General features: G+C 36.3%; 1 protein-coding gene across 1 annotated transcript in view; it reads right to left on the bottom strand.

Moving 5' to 3' along the window:
- The window catches only part of PCLO (piccolo presynaptic cytomatrix protein), a 395,249-nt gene that overhangs the window by 40,073 nt on the left and 334,886 nt on the right, over positions 1-20,290 (bottom strand). Inside the window, exons 20-23 of the mRNA XM_082013967.1 lie at positions 19,354-19,548; positions 17,929-18,111; positions 6,268-6,409; positions 2,782-2,849 (exon numbers count right to left, since the gene is read on the bottom strand). Coding sequence (XP_081870093.1) covers positions 2,782-2,849; positions 6,268-6,409; positions 17,929-18,111; positions 19,354-19,548 — 588 coding nt within the window. The remainder of the gene's footprint in view (positions 1-2,781; positions 2,850-6,267; positions 6,410-17,928; positions 18,112-19,353; positions 19,549-20,290) is intronic.

Here is a 20,290-nt window from a genome sequence, read left to right as displayed (position 1 = left end):
ATGCAACAATGCGTATCATAAAAATAACTGTAACACAGTGTCCAAGGACAAAACTCCAAATTACTTTATATTGTTAAGTAGTATGAAAATACAGAATATGACAAGATTATATGTTCAGAGAAACAAAGATTATCATAGCAATGCTCACAGTTATTTATATTGACCATTTGTTTGTGTCAGCAAAGTAAATAGTACTGTTTTCCAGTATTTACTTATAACTTAACTGATACATCTTAATAGCACAAAAACTATTCCCAAGAAAGCATCAGCACATTTCTGAAGTGGGTAAACAGTTACAAAAGGAGTATATTTTTCTGTGGTGATTTTACTTACGTAACATGTCTAAATTTTGGTGTCATACCCTGTGAACTGAATCCAAACCGTGTTGCTACAGTTTTGATTCAGCTGCCTAAAAAACAGTTTTCATTGCCAATTAGGAGTCCTACCTTGCTTTGCATCCAGCTACCGGTCTTAAAGATCTTGTTCCTGTAAGTCCCCTGCCATATTTGCCAGGCCTGTGTGAATGACTTGGGTGACTAAAATATTTCAAGTAGCAGTAGATCTGCATATTTAAGCAATTGAATTTATTCTGCACAGTTTTAAAGAGAGTAATCCACAGGCTGCTTTTCACAGAAGTTATCCATTAAGTATATTCGAAAATGTAAAAATAGTACTGGTATTAAAAGGTTTTAAGTATAACACTAAATCCTTATTTGCAAATGAGAATACAGATGTCAGCTATGGGAGCTCCACAAATTAATGAAAAGTGAGAATGAGTTAATTGCAGAACTCATCTGGTCCACAGCACAGAGAACTGCACTACAGAAAAGATATAATTTGATCTTTAAGACTTTAAGATTTTCATTCACTTTTGTTCGTCTATGAAAAGAATACCACAATAATTCTATAATACTGAAATAATTCTCAGTTAATCCTGAGTTCCTCTAAATTCTGAACTACTTCCCCGCAAGATAATTATATTTACATGCTAAAACTGAAATGCTCTTGAGTTGTTTTGCATCTTCTAGTTTAATTTATCAATTGAGATTGATGTGCTCCATCTTAGCTAGAAATCAGACACTAAATACTAGGCTGGCCACCCCAGCTTCTCTCAATGGGGAGAAACAACATTTGGTAAGAACCATTCATTTTATCAGATTTGGAGTTGTAACTCTTAATGTTCTCAAGTTAGGTGAGGTGAATTGCATCATCAATGAAAATTGGGGAATTGCAGCTCTTGAGTTACTTGCAGATTTTGAAGATGAGCAGAAACATATCTTTGGCTGGAAAAGTAGTTTCAGTGACCAAATGCTAGATAGGCATTTTTTTAGAATGTTTCAAAAGGTGGTTTTTTTGTTGGGTTTGTCTGTTTGGGTTTTTTTGAATGATACACACATTAAATTAAGACATTTTGTATTTGTAAGTTCTAGAATTTATGTTCCTGACCTTACCTGAGGGACAATTTACAATGAACAAAATGATGAAAAGCTATATTTTTACAATTATAAAACATATCATGACAAAGTAAAAATGGAAAACTCCTGATTTCCCATTTTCATCCCACCATTTATATTTTAAAAAAGTTTGTTTTTAAATACTCAAAAGTACCATTGAACAAATTGAAGTTTAATGAGCAGCTGAATTTGGATTTTTGTAGTAGAATGCATATACACAGTTAAGGATTCTTGCTTTGGAAAAGACAGTTTTACAGTTCTACCTTCAAATTCTAATTTGATTTGTTCAAGTCTGTGTAACATTAAACCACTTTTACCTCAAATATAGCAAGAGCAATTATTTCTCAACGTATACAGATTGCAGAAACCTGAAGAAGGTTGATTTTTTAAGGCTGAACTTAACATGAAGTTAACGTCAATTATATATATTAATTTCAAATTATGAGTTAATTAAAACCCCAAAGCTGCATTGAAATGCATTAAAATTGTTAAAGTATTATTTTAATAATAAAAAGAAGGTCATGATAATTAAATTTTATATTTGAGGTGAACAGAAACATACACTTGAAAGAAAAAAACTTAAATGCAAAGGGAAATGGAATTTTCCTAACATATCCTTCAATACAAAACACTCTTAATTTTCATGCAGTTGTCCATCATTACACATGAAAGAGATGATAATCATATTGCTCATGAAACTTTGACAGCCATTCTGTCATGCTCCTTCTAGCTCTAGTATTACAGTGTCTCCTCGTTTGGCATCACCACATTCATACCGAAAAAATTCACTCAGGATTTCCCAATCAGATGAGTTTCACTATAGTATGAGAGTTTCACTATAGTATGAGAGCAGCAGTCAAGCTTGATGTTCAGTTAATATTCTTTTTTAAACTTAACATTTTATGTAGACACTAAATTAACAATTGTTTTATGAAGTAAATATTCTGAAATGTTATAAAAATAGAGCCTAACAGCCATTGGATATTTTCTTCTGATTTGATGGGTATTCAGTCAGCTCCATAGTTCAAATCTTTTATTCCAATACTATGAAAAGCAATGAACAGTGGAAGACAGATATTATTCATTGCAATCTAACTATTTAGTTACTTTAAATAAACAGGTAAGACACTGTTCTTTTTAAAACTGAAGACTCATTACATTGGTGCTATGTGTAAAGGGCCCTTAGAGTAAATGAAAGTCAGGATCTTGATCTATAATACAAAGTGAGCATAAGTCAATCTTTCGTAGCATAACAAGTAAAAGAAATAAACAAACTGGTTCTATAAACATGGGACACCACTGTAGTGTTGTTTGTATTTCTTTTTACCTTCTGCATCGGTTAATCCTACTCCCGACTGTTTTACTGGTTCTTGTCCATTCTGGCTCATCTTCCCTCTGTTAAAAGATATTGTGGTAGTTGTCAATAAGATCATAAAGAGATGCAATCTAAGAAAATGATACATCCAAGACAATGAGGCTTGGTTCTGTACAAAAAGACAAACATCACAGGTATTTCTAAAAACAAAAAAGTGTGTGTGTGTATATATATAGATAGAATTTAAGAAAATCAAATGCATGATAGTTTTTTTTCTACTGCTATTTGGACAGATCACTTAAGAATATTATTTTTTCCTCTTCTGGAGGCAACTGCAATGGCATCTTGCTAAGCTTGTACATTCTTATAGAATGAGGCCATCAGGTGTTGTCTGCTACCTGCCCCCCATCAGCCTGGGCTTCCATAACCAGTCTCCATAGTTCCTCTCTTCACTTTATCCCGTTATGGTGAACAGTGAAATATATAATAAGGAGTCACAAAATTGAAGTTGGTGTACAATACCGTTACTTCAAAGGTAAGACATGTTTGTGGTCCCTACCTTTCTTCACTGGATGTAGAAAGAACCTGGGTTACAACTTAGATGTCTATTTTTAGGCAATGAAAGTTAGGTAAAACGGAAGCTATCTTTAAACATACTTGTTGCAAGCTCTAAGGCATGATTACAATCACTCTCAAAAACGTGTCTGCTACTATGAGATGTTTGTGCTTCTATTTGACTTTCTCCCTTCAGACTCTGCAATGCTGTGATAGAGAATATTCTTTATCTTCAAATGCATGTGATTCCTCTGGGGTTAAAGGGTCAGCGCTGATTTTGCAACAAATGAGCCAACTTCATGTTTCACAGCAGCAACAGAAGCTGTCCAAGTTCACAGAGAACTAAAAAATTAGTATAAAATGTCAGTTTTGAAAGTGATTTTAAATTCACTTTTAACTGAAAGTTATTATTTTCTTCTTCTGTGAGGTAATGTTTTATAAATTGTATTATAAAGTATTATAAATATCTTACAAGAATTATTTGTCCCTAAGGTTAGGTTCCTTACACATTATTCAGTTGCTTTTCACCTTTGCATTCAAAATTAATATAATTTTACGGACATTGTACTAGTATAGATGGTTACACAATACAAAGACATAAAGGATCTGGTCATTGTCATACCTGATATCATGAGTAACTTTCAGGGGTATTACAACTGGATAATAAGGGTCTTCTAAAAAAATATCTCCCAAATAGAAAGACTTTACAAGATTTTTCAGCTGTGTATAACTGTATATAATGATTAATTTCCCTTGATAGTTACAACAATATTTAATATTGGCAAGTATTCTAATTAGTTACCTCATCAAACAATTCCCAAGGTGTCACTACTTCTTTCATTTCTTTTACTTCATGACTGAGTGTTCCTATGGTTAAGACATTTGGACTAAAGAGTTTAAAACTCAGCTTATCTGACATCTTCTCTATTAATAATCAGAAACTTAATCTAAACAGAGGGCTTCTAACCAAAATAGTTTTTATATACCAAAACACTTAAAATCATTATGCTCACTTAGCGCTTCATATTAAAATTGTGAGCTGTGGTTTTATGGATATGCTGAATTAAAGCACGATGTCAGAGTCCCTGAAGTCATTATCAAGCCAGTGTGAATGCAAACGTTGACTAGAATTTAAATCATATATATATTCAGATATATTAGAATTTTTATCCAGAATTCAAAATGGAAGCAGCTATCTGCTTTCAAACATTCTCCCCAGGGATGATCCCAAAGGTCTCTGATGGTAAACAGTAATTTTGTCATTCATTTTCATTACATTGCCATGTAAAGCCCTTGAGACTAACATGAAAAATAAACCATTTTTTGTCTATGTAAATATCCTGTATAACTGTCTCTGTCTAGTATCAGCATATAAACTATTTACTTTAAAAATGCCATAATAAAAAAATATACTGTAGCCCTTAACAGAAAATAAGATGATTGGATATATTTTATTTAATTAAAATTCACGGGAACAAATTACTGTAAGAGAAAAACTGAAGCTGTGGAGACTTCCTCCTTTTAAGTAGAAGTGCAGCTGGTTTCAGGTTTAATAGGCTGGTTAATGTCAGCCAAATACCAAGTGACTGTAGATGCTGTCACATTGCTAGACAATACACAGTAAGTGATATTATTTGGACAAAAATTTAGCATATGTGAACTAAAAACTTCTATTCATAGCTCCATCTTGTGTTTCTGTGCACAAAGAATTTATGTATCTTTGTTTTTCTCCTTAGGAATGACGGCAAAATAATTCTGAGATTCTCAAATCCAATTAAAGATCATCTTTTTGACACTGGGAAGTATAACTCATTTTAACCTAGAAAAACATGAGTGAAAAGTTCAATGAAGGTTAAACAACTGGTAGCCCACAACCCGAGCTCACATTGTCCTCCTCATTCTGAAAATGAGACTGAAATATTAGATTTATTTCTATTATCCTTTTAGGCACTAATAAGCTGTAGACATATACAAATAACATTGGGCTTTATTTTAGAAAATGATGAATACCTAGAAATGTCACAGTTCTAGAGAATTATTTTTTTCTTCTTTCAAGTTTTTTTAGGAAAATTATATAAAACTCTTGTGACTAATAATTCAAGACTGCAGCAGAAAACAAAAACTTGTATCCCAGAGAAAAACATGTAACAATTATTGCAGACACTGAATGAGTAATGACCACTAACTCATATTTTGAGAACAGTCAATCTAGAAAAATTTTAGGTCAGAAACGTTAAGTTGATCACGAGCAATTACTTTTTTCCTATAAAGGAATACAATTGCTAAGATTAGCTAAGAAATTGCCAAATGAAGGTCCACATTGCCAAAGTTGAGGGGAGAATAATCCTCACAAAACTTTTCTCTATGGAGTAGTTAACCAGGTAAAATGGATGAAAATGCACCTATAATTTTATAGGATCATTGCATTGATAGTAGCTTGATAATTCCTGCAGGGACACCCTCCCAAAAATCTTTTTCCAACTAAAAACTTCTGAGAAACTCTATGCAAACTCTTAAAAACTTGGGGAAAGTTGGTTTATAACAAGAATCTGGATTTCAGTTGTATTAGTAACATCTATTTCTAGAAGGAGGTCAGTCTGAAAACTTAAACTAAGTATTTTCAGGCCTATGAAAGTTGTACATTTAAAACTTAACCCAAGCCCACCTCCACACACTTGCATCAAAGGCTGAGCCTTGCACCTCTCCTGTGTGACAGCAACAAATTCATGAGGCTGAGGCAGAGATTTGGTTGGTTATTAATAATTCAGTGTTCAACAAAGCAGAATAAAAATACAAGCTCCAAATAATTCTTCCCCTTTAGCTGCTATTCTACTGCATAACCCAAGTCTGTAGAGCAAACTACATAAGATGATTGGCAAATGAAAGTGCTATACATATAGTCCGTGCACGGAGGATAACAGTATATTAAAGGAAAAGCCTTACATTCTTGGGATGGGAAATAGATTATTCTCTCCTGTGGCACTGCTGCTGCCTTCACTATCCATGCTGTATCCACTGCCAAAACTGCTGGCTGACGAGCCAGTGGAGACAGAACTTTCTGCAGGTCGGTGATTAGTAGACCTTGCTGTACAGGGCAGGAACAGTGTGTTACCAAAAACCTTGTGAGACATCAGTACCATTCATGTTAAGAAAAAATGTAATTTATCAAAATCACATGTTGCAAATGCTTTCAATTTTTTATTTTACATTCCAGTATTGCGTTATCATCTATTGCAGATTATATTTATTTTCACATAGAGTAAGTTTTTCTAAACCAAATAGTATATCATTATATTTTTTCTCCAGTCATGTTAAATAGTTCAAATCAACAGCCTAAAGGAAGAAAAGAATGGGTTAGATTGATTAACACTGCTTTCCTGATTAAAGCTATAGAAAACCATTTTACAATTACCATTTCATATGGTAATCTTGTAAAAATTAAAGTCCCAGTGGGCCTTCCTCATAGTCCTCGTGAAACATTCTTTGCATTTGGTGATTTTGAGGAGAGGAAGCTGAAAGGAAGTATAGATACACCATCTATAGTCACAAAGACTGTATGAAGACCTCCACCCCTCCTCAGACGTAACACAGCTACTGCATAATATTTCTCAACTGCTCCTACCCATCTGTATCTCACTTACTACGTGCCTAGAATTTTAATGCACGTATTTTGATGGGAGCTGCCCTAAACTTGTTTAAGACCATTTGGTGTAAAAAACGTACAATTTAGATGCTTTGTTTTGTGTTTTGGATATTGTGCTACATGAACAAATCTTCTGGTATACAGCTTTTAGCAAGTTGAGAAATATAAACAAAAAAAGACACAGTGACATTACACATAATAATTAATATAGGAACAGCAGAGTAGCTATTTGCATACTGAATAACACAATTGTCTGGGAATGTTATTACAGATAGTAGTCCTCTACTACATCTACTATTGTCATATTTCATCTATTTCAACTGACGGGGCATATATACTGAAAATAAAAAATAAGTTTATGTAAAGTCATTTTTTTTGTGAAGTTTTAATGAAGTTTTATGTTATTTTGGTGAACTGTGAAAATTTAATGCAAGCAATTGCATGATATTCTTCTTTAAACAAGAAATCAGTCAAATATCTAAATGGAAATGGCTTTAAATAAGAGCCAGAGCCCCAACAGTGTCTTGCCTTAAACTGGCAAACGATATTATTTATGTTTGACTGAACGAATAATATTTTTGGTGCAGACTGCTGCATGCTGCCTGATGTGGGACTGGGAAGCTGAGTGCGACTCCTCAAATCTAATTCAAAAGCAGATTAATGATTTTAACTAGAAGAGAGGGAAGAAGCAATTCCCGTATCATCACTCCTTGTACCAAACGGAGTTAAGACAGAACTCTTACTCTGCAAAGTGATTCTTCACTGCTAACTGAGCTGTCACACAACTCTTAAAAAAACCCTCTATTAGTCTCCTCTGTTTCACTATTGCCTACAGCCACAGAAGCAATCTGTCAGTCTAAATTATTTTCAGACAATAGTATTCTTTATCTCCAATTCATAATTTTAAACATTGATCGTAGGCTACCTTCTTGAATATTAACACAAATTAATAAACTGTAACATCATAGTGTTATTAACTCTCAGTATCTCATCTGGAGATAAAGCCACCCACGTTTCTTCCGGCAGAGACAGGCAGAGCACAGCCCTGTGCCCTGCTCCGGCAGCCGTGCGCAGTGGTTGCTCTATCACTTTCAGTTTGTGGTACTGCGAGTGAATTCCTATGGCAATGGGGACAAGTCAGGAAACGGTTGTTGGGAAATCTCAGGCAAAACCAAGATTTCAGAGAAGAGAGGTCAAGCTCTCCTTTATAGTGCATTATTGCCAGCTGCCCTGTATTCAACAGCCTGAACTGGGGCTATTTCATGCTTGTCCCAAACTAATCCATTACCTCAGTTCTCATTGTGTTTGTGTGGACCTGTATGACTTCTGATGTTTGTTGTTTGGGATTCTGAGGGTTTCTTTAGACTGGGTTGGCGTCTTTTTTGCCATGGCATGATAAATACCGCATAGGAGAGGACAACTGGGAAAACCACGCATCTGCAAAACCCATGGAAGCCAAGACAGTATTGTGCCAGCACAAAAAAGTCTCTTTAGTCTTTCCCTTAGGCATGAATTTGCTTAGTGTAGCATACGTCTCCACCATAATATATGTGGCTGAAAGGGTGGTTCATATCTGGGCTCTTATTTTTATTGACTTTGCTTTAAAAGCTAGTGCCTGAAGTAATTTCTTCTATCTTTACCTGTGGATTACTAAAACCAATAAAAACCAAGTCAGAAAATCTTGAATTAAGCCTTTATAATTGGTTTAGAAGTTTTGCTACTTCTATTTATAATCAAAACATAGTCGTTTCTTTTGAAACAGATGTATCCTGATGACCCATTCAGTATGCTTTATTTTTAGTTTCTGTACTGTTTTCATTAATTTACATCTTTTGCTATATTGATGCTTTCTCCCATAAGATCTCTTGGTGAATGATTATAACGGATCCAAGTTTAGATTCATGACTGGATTTTGAAAATTCTAAAGTTCAATGTTATTCTTTTTTTCCCTGTCTGCTGTGTAAAAGTAATGAACTACAGCAGCAGTTTGTGACAAGAGATGAAATCCACAAATAGATTTACAGCTGGTTTTGTGATAAATTAAGAATCTGGATACAGAGAACTCCTCCATAACTCATGAGACACCCACATTTTCTATACATCTATATTTTTACAGATAAATCTAGACTTCTAAGCTTCTGCTGCTGGTTATATAGGAAACTTCCAAATTGTGAAGATGTGGTGATGTCTGCTGCCAGGCAATATTTTCTCTGAAAGTTAGAATAACCAGGGTTAGATTTGTAGTCTAGGTTGAAAGTTAGAATTAGCTCCTTGCTCTCATGTGCAAGGCACTAGTTTGTACATTCATTTCACAGAATCACACAGAATCACAGAATCACAAGGTTGGAAAGGACCTTCAAGATCATCAAGTCCAACCATTAATCCAGCACCACCATGTCCCCTAAACCATGTCCTGAAGTGCCACATCCATACATTTTTTGAACACTTCCAGAGATGGCGACTCCACCACCTCCCTGGGCAGCCTGTTCCGATGCCTGACCACTCTCTCAGTGAAGAAATTTTTCCTAATATCCAATCTAAACCTCCCCTGGCACAACTTGCGGCCATTTCCTCTCGTCCTATCACTAGTTACTTGGGAGAAGAGGCCAACACCCTCGTCGCCACAACCCCCTTTCAGGTAGTTGTAGAGAGCGATAAGGTCTCCCCTCAGCCTCTTCTTCTCCAGACTGAACAACCCCAGTTCCCTCAGCCACTCCTCATAAGACTTGTGCTCCAGACCCCTCACCAGCTTCGTTGCCCTTCTCTGGACATGCTCCAGCACCTCAATGTCCTTCTTGCAGTGAGGGGCCCAACACTGAACACAGGATTCAAGGTGCGGCCTCACCAGTGCTGAGTACAGGGGCACGATCGCTTCCCTACTCCTGCTGGCCACACTATTCCTGATACAGGCCAGGATGCTGTTGGCCTTCTTGGCCACCTGGGCACACTGCTGGCTCATGTTCAGCCGGCTACCAACCAGCACCCCCAGGTCCTTTTTTGCTGGGCAGCTCTCCAGCCACTCCTCCCCAAGCCTGTAGCGTTGCATGGGGTTGTTGTGACCCAAGTGCAGGACCCGGCACTTGGCCTTATTAAATAGGAAATTAAAGTTTAAAACTCTAATATGAGCTGCTTCCTCTGAAATAGTGCATGGAATTTCCTAGTATACAAAACTTTGATTTAATTTTCATCTGCTAATCCTACTGTAGCTGACAGTTCCCCAATGAGGTGAAATGTTCTCTGGTTTGAAGGTGTGTTGGTGGGTAGATGTGCCGTATTTAGTAGCTAGCAATCTGATGTTAATGCTGCCTCTGAATGACACTGTTTTACTGTCTTTGTACAGGCTGGCATGAGCAGAAGTTTCAGTACAACAATTCTAGTGAATAATATATAAATGAGTTGGAAGAGTTCTCAATTTCTTCCAGGAATTCTTTCAGATACTAAGAAAGTTGGTCATAATGTTATCTGTGGTGTAGGGTCAGGGTTTTCCAAAAAAAAAAAAAAAAAGATAATGGTTAGCCAGACACCTTTTGTACTCTGGATTGTTTACAGGGGGAAAAAAAAATTCCTTTGACAGAGTGATATTTGTTTGCATATTCCCTTATGACTTCTTGGAAGAGAATTGCTCATTCAAGAAAATTGAGGCTAGCACTGACCTCACCTTTTCGCTCATTCTTTTTTTTTTTTTAATTGTTTTAATTATTGCTCTTAGCATGATATTAGTTGAGTGCATCTATGGTAAAAGTATGGTTTTGCTTATGCTTTGGCTTATGGACCCAGTTAGAAAATCAGCTTTTATAACCAAGGAAAATATTAAAGTCATGCCTTGTTATAAAGAAGATATTGTATTATAATCAATAAGAAAGGAAGGGATTGGAACCATATGATTTCACTTAGTCTTTCAGAAAAGTCTGTTTTTACAGCAGAGATGATGCTTTTTAAAAAACTAACATAAGGGAGATAGATAGCTAATTCACACAAGACCTATAGTCATGAACTGTCAAATCAGTAGCAAAACGGAAACAAACCAGCACTGCCAGCCACTCCAGTCATTCTCCTACAACGAATTAACTTTTTTTTAAAAAAAAAAAAAGAATTAAATGTGAAAAATGGGACTATGCTGTTCTGTGGTTCCTGTGGATAAAAGAAGAACAGACTCAAGCAAAACTTTCTCCTGGGGATTAAATTGCGGATGTTTGCCTTTTCAAGTATCTGTCTAGAAGCAGAAATACAACTGTCAAAACACATTGGGAAAGAAAGTTCTATTTGTAAACCCAACAGAAGGAGAGAAAAAAGCTTTTGAGTATGCATTCAGGATTAAATTTTGAGACTTTGCCCTTAATTGCGTGAAAAAAAAATGTTCTTTAGAACTGTCAGTCTTGTGAGAAACACTGGGTAATAAAAAATTGCTGATAACATCACGCTGAGTCTTCCCAAAGAGGTGCAAACCCATGGGAGCAGATGAAATCACCGATCTGCTTTGGATACTTGTTGATTTGCTGATCAACAGATTGGGCATGTCACCCATAGCATCTTCTGGCAGAAGCTTGTCTACTCTTCACTCTCAGTTGCTTTGTGTTTCAGGTGCTCCAACCTCAAACTGCCCCCGAGGGGCCTGTTTACCTGTCTTTATGAAGGGTTTGCTAACATTAAAAGCAAGTGCTGCTTAGGCTTGCCCCATAAGGTTCTGCAGTGTAAAACCCTGCTGTTGGGACTTCCAGTTGCATCTTTTGTGAACGGGCAACAAAGTGGCGATACAGAAATAGCTAGTGATCAAAGGCATATACCTCAGATCAGTTCTGATATAGTTCTTTTCTTCACCCTTGCCCATACTGAACAGTACTTTAGATCATGGTCTCACCCTTTTCAGCCACATTTGTATATTAGACACAGCTTTGACCACACACGGAGCAGTGAACTTTTGTGAAATTTCAACACAACACTTTACAGAGCAATATACGATTTGAAGTAAGTAATGGCATAAAGCGCTCATCCTAAACTGTGGTGCTGGCATTTCTTTACCTAGCAAAGCAATTTTGATGAAATAATTTTCTTCCATGTGCTCCATAGGGTTAGGCTACCATCTAATAGACTTTTGAAATAAGAGTTATCAAATGAAGAATCTGAGCAATTTCCTGAAATTACATGTCAGCTTAAAACGGCGGAAGAGTAAATAGCAGGAATAGCCCAAACAAAATGTGCCAGCTATTAGACTGAAATAAGACTCAAAAGACAGCTTCAGATTATTGCAGATTATCTGCAGAGAGTGGGGACAAACTGTTCTTGTTTTGATAATAATTCTTGGAAATGGGTTATTTGCAGCAATATGAAGGCCCATTTAACTTGGAAATTAAGAGACTAGTGAAGCTAGGCATAAACCAGCTTTGGGCAGTAAAGTGTGAAAGAAATATCTTAAACTATTGTAGGAAATTAAAACATGTCATTGCCTATTAAAAGTGAGAAAATGGGTATAGACCTAAAGGGACCCCTGATAAGCAGGTATTTAAACCCACAATCATAGCCAATCCAAAAGATTTATAGAACCTAGTAATCAATTTCCTTTCACTTCACATTGTTGCTAACACCAGTAAATAGAACGTAGTGATAAGGAAAATTCTTGTCGATTCTAATTTCTTACAGCTAAGTGGCTAGAAATTCCACAGTGCTGGCTCAGACCTATGTCATGGATTTTACAGTGCTAGCAAAATCTTGGTACATACATCACATGACGTTTCTGTATACCTTTAACCTGTTATACCGACACTTAAGTGAACTTTTGTCAAAGTTGTTGGACCAAAGGAGTTAAAAGCAGGTATGCTGCCGTTTGAAATAACGTGTTTTAAACCAGAGGTCTTTGAGAGGTGTGAATAGACAGGCTCATTTGGGTACACTTGTGAAAATGCTGAGGCACAGTCTGTCTACTCCAGATATTCTAGCTAACAGTATTAGCTCTGATAGTAGACCTCCCTCTGACCAGTAAAATGCCTTGACACACAACTATTTGGAAAGTAGTTTCATCGCGGGATATCTCAGAAAATCTTTTGTGTCACGATGGAAAATTTGTAATGTAAAAGATGAAATGTTCTCTATGAGATGGGAGAAATAAATAGGTTCTGGGTACCTGCATTAGACTTGGACATTTTCAGAAAATGTTGTGATTTTAAATTCCCAGAGGTTTGGGGCTGAAAAAACCCTTTCTATTATTGAGTAAAAGAATATAGGAAAAAAAGACAGAAATTACTGTAGAAATATATTTTTTGTATTACCTTAAATGGTATTTTAACAGGTATGTTTGGACCTTTAACGGAAACACATGGTATTTTCTCTAGATCTTTAACATTTGCTAACTAAGTTAGGTCAAGAGTATAGCAGTGCTTTTCTCCTGGCAGGTTGTTTGCTTGTTCAGTTGATTTTTTAATGTGTGCCAAATAAAGCAGGAGGTGCATATGGCATCCATTATCATATGATGTTCAAGCAACAGCATATTGACTTGTAGCTTCTCTCTCATGAGTGTCTGTTGGAAAGGATGGAAAAATGTACAGGACTACAATGACGTTCAGGCTTAAAATCACCTACTTAGCTATTTAAATATTAATTTACTGTTCTGCAAAGATCCTAGAAAGAAACAAAATAATTTTCTAGAAATTGTCTTCTTTTGTCATTATTTGTTTTGTTTTTGTTGACTATTCAATATTCTGATGTAATAAAGGAATTGTTTTTTCATTGTACAATCACTGGACCTTTTGGGGAAAAACTGGCACTTCTTCCTCTGCAAATAAGGACAAGCCCATAGAATTGTACCCATTAAGCAGGTATGTTAAAAACCCATGTATAGACCACAGCTCCCTATACAACTGTGTACCTTAAAACATGGCCAGTTGTGTAGATAAATGCTGACTATATGGTACTACCTTCTTTGTGTGCTCTGAACAACTTATTTTGCTTGAAACTACATTTTCTATTCTAGTGAGGAAGAGCTGGTGCACCTTTCTACTTCACACGGATGCTGAAGGGAAATTTTGCTCTTCCTTGTCTTTCTTATTCACTTTATTGGAAGTTATTAAAACAAAAGCATGTAGTTCATTCTTTTAAAACTATAAACTGGCTTTGAAAATGCCTTTTATATAAAATCAGTAAACAACTATGTTGCAGATACACCTACCATTTTATACGTATTTATCCATAGAGCTGGTAATTATCATCAGAGTATCTCTAAGTGTTCAAATTGCTGAAGAACTCTAAAATAATTTATTATATTTAAAACATAAGTGACCTACCAAGTAAATTCCATATAATGGAAAGGTCCTTCTGTGAGGTATTACTAACTTAAAAAGAGGTGGACTGATTTAGACTATCATCTCTAAAACTGACTCATCTGGTGGATAAACCCTAACACACAGATTTGTGTTGAAAGGAATGTACTTAATTTTATGTGAATGTGTAATTGGCAATGATTCAGATTTTTCACGAAAATGAAATCAGATTAACTCAAACCTAGGCACTGCTCTCTCCCTCTGGCTTGGATCCCTTGCAACTTTTGCCTTCAAAGTGTTGGCTCTGAAATTTTATTTTTCCTCTCTGAGAAGTGTTATGGGAATGTGTATTATGCAATCGGTTTCTTTGCAGATCACACTCTATCTCTCACAGGCAACAAGGAAATTATATTTCAGGGTTTATTTTTAATTAAATGCTGTAGTTGAATATTAGATTTTACAAAGGTCTTGAACAAAGACCAATGTTTTCTGTGGTAGCTTCACCTTAATTTTAAAAGATTGATTAAAATGTATTTTTACTGTTTAAAATAAATACAGAAATAGCTCAGTCCAATAAATTTAAAGTGATGCAAGTTCTTGCATTCACAAAATATAATAAGTATACCACAAGTGCTGGTTTTGTTTATGATGTCCTTTTTAATTCTCATCAGACATGCAATTAATAACTGACAAAATACATCCAATAGAAAAGGTCCTAGGAGTCGTAAGTAGAGAAGGATTTCTCTGGGGTATTCTAGGAATGATTGAGAGTTCTTGCTTTGTTCTGTCTTTTTCAAGTGCCAATTCAATTCAAGGAAAAAAAAAAAGATGCTATTGAGAGACTAGATTAAAGGAGGAAACTCCTTCTGAGGATTCTCTTAGGTAGAGAAGGACTGATGATCGCTCACAGTATAGGATTTTTCCCATCACTCTTGTGGAAATCTTGCTAGGTTAGTACCACTTTGTGTGCTTGGGCTGAAAAAAACCCAAACAGTTATTCTAAAAGGTGCTGCTGTCTGATAAATTCACAGAGAAATAACTGTGAAAAATAATAATAATGTTGTGGATTATCTGTAATGGTTTCTTTAATAAAGGGCTTTGAGATTTAGTGACAAAAAAATTGCTAACTTGCCAAGATGACCATTCCAGTCCATAAAACCAGTTCATAATGGGTTCTTTTCCAGGTGCCAATAAAGTAGGCTGTAATAGGGGTGGGTACCACAACCATGCAGCATCCTTGCAAGAATGGACTTGCAAACTGATGATGCCCTAATATTCATTGTTTACACTAGTCTTAACTTTTAGAATTTTTGAACTACAGGGGAAACCTCTCCTTGCTTTATCTCCTCTTCCTCCTGCAAAGAACTCCATAAATTGAAAGCTGTTTTGAGTATCTTTGCTGCTTTTCTAGTCAAGGTCATAATCTCTTCTTGTTTTACTTACTCCACAAAACTGCAATTAACTAATATTTGCTTTTTGTTCCTGCTGAAATACATGAGATACATTAACCTCAAAATGGTAATTATTGTCCCACCTCATATGAATAAATTAGGACAAACTAGTTTTGGTACAATAAGAAGAAGCCAAAACTTCTCCCAGATCTGAAACCAGACTTGTAAACTTTGGGTAGGTGACCATGCATTGTGTGTATCTGTCAGAAGTAAAAAGACAAAAGTACCATGCCTCTTCATAGTAACTCTAACCTCACTTATATATTAATGATATTAATGTGGGCTCTTATTCCCATAACTCTCTATGATGCTTCTAATATTGCTGAGTCAAATGCATATCAATACATATATATTTTGCAATTTTAAAAGAAGCTAGCATAATACTTCAGTGGCAAGTGTACTTGAAGCCAACAGCCTAGCTATTTCTTTATCATAAAAGTGTATGTGAACCCTGATTCAACCTCAGATCACAAGCAAAAAGTTTTTGCATTGCTTGTCTATGCCAAAAGGTTTGACAGGACTACAGGTATTTATGATAAATCTCTACAGACATGACACCTCAAAAGATCATAAGAGTTATTTAGAATAGGATAGGATAGGATAGGATAGGATAGGATAGAATAGAATAGAATAGAATAGAATAGAATAGAATAGAATAACAGAACTATTGCAGTTAGAAAGTACCTACAACAATCATCTAGTCCAACTGCCCAACCAATTCAGGGCTGACCAAAAGCTAAAGCATATTATTAAGGGCATTGTCCAAATGCCTCTCAAATACCGACAGGTCTGGGGCATCAACCACCTCTCTAGGAAGCCTGTTCTGGTGTTTGACCACCCTCTTGGTAAAGAAATGCTTCCTAATGTTCAGCCTAAACCTCCCCTGGTGCAGCTTTGAACCATTCCCACGAGTCCTACTACTGGATACCAAGGAGAAGAGCTCAGCACCTGCCTTTCTGCTTCCCCTCCTCAGGAAGCTTTAGAGAGCAATGATGTCTCCCCTCAGCCTCCTTTTCTCCAAACTAGATGAGCCCGAAGTCCTTAGCTATTCCTCATAGGACATTCCTTCCAGAATTAGTTTTCTATGGTATACATCCCAGGAATAGGATGGGCCTTTCAGTCGTGATGCCTGAACTAGTACCATACCCTCTGGCCTCTGCCTGAACTGAGTGTCTGGAGTTGAGCTGTAGACTAAGACAGCATGTGTGTGGGTGGATGCACACATTTATGTAGATAGATATATCTATGGAAGAGTTCTTAAGGGTCTCACAAGAAACAACTTGTTATTTCTAAATACAATGTTTAAAATTACGTGTTAAATTTGCCCTTGTTAATTAGCTGTTTTAACATCACACTACTTCTCTTAATGACTTGTTGCCTTTAGGGTATATTGTTTGAAGCATCATTCCCTCCTTCCCTCCTACAACCTTCTCAGACAGATGGTGTTGTCCATGGTGTGCAATGATGTTCACGGAAAAAACTTCAATGACTCATGAGGGCCTGGGAAGGGATTACAGCACAAGAGATCTGGGAGTCCAGTCTGTAAATTTATACGGATAATCCCTCAGATTCCATGAAAATAAGCAAAATGCTCCAGAAGTCAAAAGAATAGTGCCAATTTGAACCAATTGAGATTCTGGCTCTTTATTTGTGATGAGGGGATAAATTGATGATATGTGGTATTTAAGTTTGATATACAGGTACCTACAGGTAGAAAATAATTTTTTAAGAGCCTGATAGGAAAGTTAGCAAGAGATTGAGCTATGCATGGATCAAAATTCCTTTGCACTGGTGGTTTTAAAAAATATCTATGCTAATGTCTTTCGACATAACAACTATGTTGGAAGAGGAAAAAGAAATTCTTGCTGTCCCAGTTAGAACTGAAGAAACAAAAATATGCAATTAGGTTTTTATCACAGTACAAGAAATGTTCAATCATACTTAAGCAGACCAACTTGGATGCATGCTTTTTATTAGGCAACAACATGAGCAAAGCTATACCATTTTTCAACAGAAGTCTAAGTCCTCCAGTGGAATGGAAGTGCATAGGCTTGCTGTTCTGCAATGTTTCTTAGGTCAGTTTTTCATTACGGATTTATGCGCTGATGTGGAAAAATCAAGCAGAGTTCTTGATTCATGTTAACATTTACAGCACTTAATGGAGAGGTAAAATAAATAATTAAATGTTGTAATGAATTAGTAGACATGGCAAGAAGGATTTGGAATATGGTTGGTTTCTTAACCGTGTCTGTCTGCTCACCTCCTTCAGGCTTGACTGGTCCATCAGACATCACTTTCCTGAGGGCTAGTTGGCTTTGGTCTTTGTTGTCATTGGCTGGTGGAGGCAGATTGTCAGACTGAGTTCTTTGAATAGGGAGGACTCCTGCTATGCTGTGTCTGTGCTGCTTCCTGGCATGATTAGACTGACCGCTTTTATGTGCTGCTGTGGCAGTGTGGGTGAAATGGAAACCCAGAGTATGTATCCTCAGATGGAACCAGCTTAAATGTTATTCATGCAAACAGAAGTGTTTTTTTTCTGTATTTAAATAAGTAGTGCTTTCAAACACCAAAGAGAAACCACATGCACAGCATTAAAGAGTATTAAAACTGGCTGTTTCTTTATTAATGATGGTGAAGACAAAGGAAATAATTTTCCCCCGGGTTTTGCATTATACCATGGTAAGTTTATGGCATATCAACAAATCCTGAAGACAAACACAATGATTCCACAGTCAGAGAGTTTTAATTTGCCATCAACTAAACCCTCAACTAGGAAACAGATATTGATCTGAGTATACTCTGGAGAGCAATGCTTTGGAATGGAAAAGTTTTAATTTATTAATCTATTTAAAGTTGTCAGATTAAATCTATCTTGACCTTTAATCAATCCATGGCACAAAAATTACTAGAAAAATTGAACTGGGTATGACACCTGACTTAGCTCTCAACTCCTTTTGACTTTGCTAACTTGATAACACTGTTGAAATCTGGTGTTGTGAATGGCTTTGTGTGTTTAATGATTTTGCAGTTATTGTGTTTAATGTTTTTGTCTGTTGCTGTTCTGCTCATCCTTAATATATTTTTTCTGAGATATTAAGAAGGTTGCTTTATATTTTCTTTCCCCCCAAAAACTAGATATTTACAGTCATGTTTCAAAAATAGAAATCTCAGCCATGTAGTTAAAAAACTTTTTTCTTTAACTTTAAATCTTCTTTTGTGTATATAGTACTGTCCTTCCTCATTACTACTTATATTTTGTTGTTAACGTGCTCTCGGTACTTGTGTGCAACTTGAAGAGCTGGTGGCTGCATCTCTGCAGGTTTTGATTATCTCATTGGTAGTTATTTAGTGACATCAAAACACCACCACAAAATGGCATTCTCTGTGAGTCATGCACAACCATGGAACATCATGGACCATGAGTGAAAGGACTGATGGAGAAACAGCCAGTTTCACTGCAGCCTATATAAATTAAAATAAATAAATAAACAAAAGACTTCTAAATACAAGAGTATATTGTAATTATATGTATTCACACACAGGCACACAAAGACAGACATTGAACAGAGTGAGCACAGTGTGCCAAGAACAGAAAAAAAGTAGCCAAAAAGGGAAGGACAGCAGGGAAAAAGGCAACAGATGAACGTTAAGCTGCCATGCTGAGGAATTTATTTGCGTCTTTTACTTGGTTGAAGGCGAAGCTGTTGGACAGCTGCTTCGGCAGCAGCGATGGCTGCCCCAGCGTCTTCAAGGTGAGTTTGAGTGACGCTGGTTTTGCTTTGGCTGCGAGATGGACCGTGAGAGCGTAGATGTCCTTCAGAGGAAGATTTGGAGCTCCCTGGACTGCTGTGTGATTTCTCGATGGTAGGCACCTGCATGTCTACCAAGAAAATGAAGAAGCATAACTGTTGCATTTATTAATAACAAACAATTTCATTTTCTTTCTCTTGACTTGCCTTTCTAGCTGCTTTCCAGAACAACAAATAAAGATTAAGCTGTGCAATGCCATTCAAAGTCTCGGGATATGTCATGATTAGGAAACCTTTATGAAGCACCGTTTTCTACTTCCCCACTGTTCCCTGGCCCAGGGAATAATTAATTATTCTGGTTTTATCACCTGTGAATTATGCCTCCTGTGCTGGTTCACACTGGTGGAATGATGGGGTAGCCTAAAGACTAATTTGTTTTCCACTTTCTACATCTCTAGTACGTAGAGACTAACTAGCATCACTTACACCAGTACCGAATACTTAGCTAATGCAAACAGTTTTATTCTGATGAATCCCCCACTCAAAACCGTAGCCCAACTTACAATAGCTTCTGTATTAACCTCTAATTTAGATATAGATCTTATACAGACACCAATCCCTAGCAAAACATTACACAGAGAAATAGAGAGAAGGTGGAGCAGAGTCTTATCACTCTGCAGCTCTCATCTGGATGCTATTTGGGATGGCTTTTGCTTTGGTATGACATACACTGTATTTTAAGTAAGCAACTGGCCACTGACTACTTAGTATGAAAAAAAAAGTAGAGATAAATTTCTTGGAGCAGGAGACACTGAGATCAATTCTGGTTTTGTAAACAGTAGTAAAATTCTACTACAACAGCTCTGCTGATTT

The sequence above is a fragment of the Phaethon aethereus genome, assembly GCF_964289735.1.
Source record: "Phaethon aethereus genome assembly, chromosome: 1".
NCBI classification, from domain to species: Eukaryota; Metazoa; Chordata; class Aves; order Phaethontiformes; family Phaethontidae; genus Phaethon; species Phaethon aethereus.
This window is presented reverse-complemented; position numbering and strand designations above follow the sequence as displayed.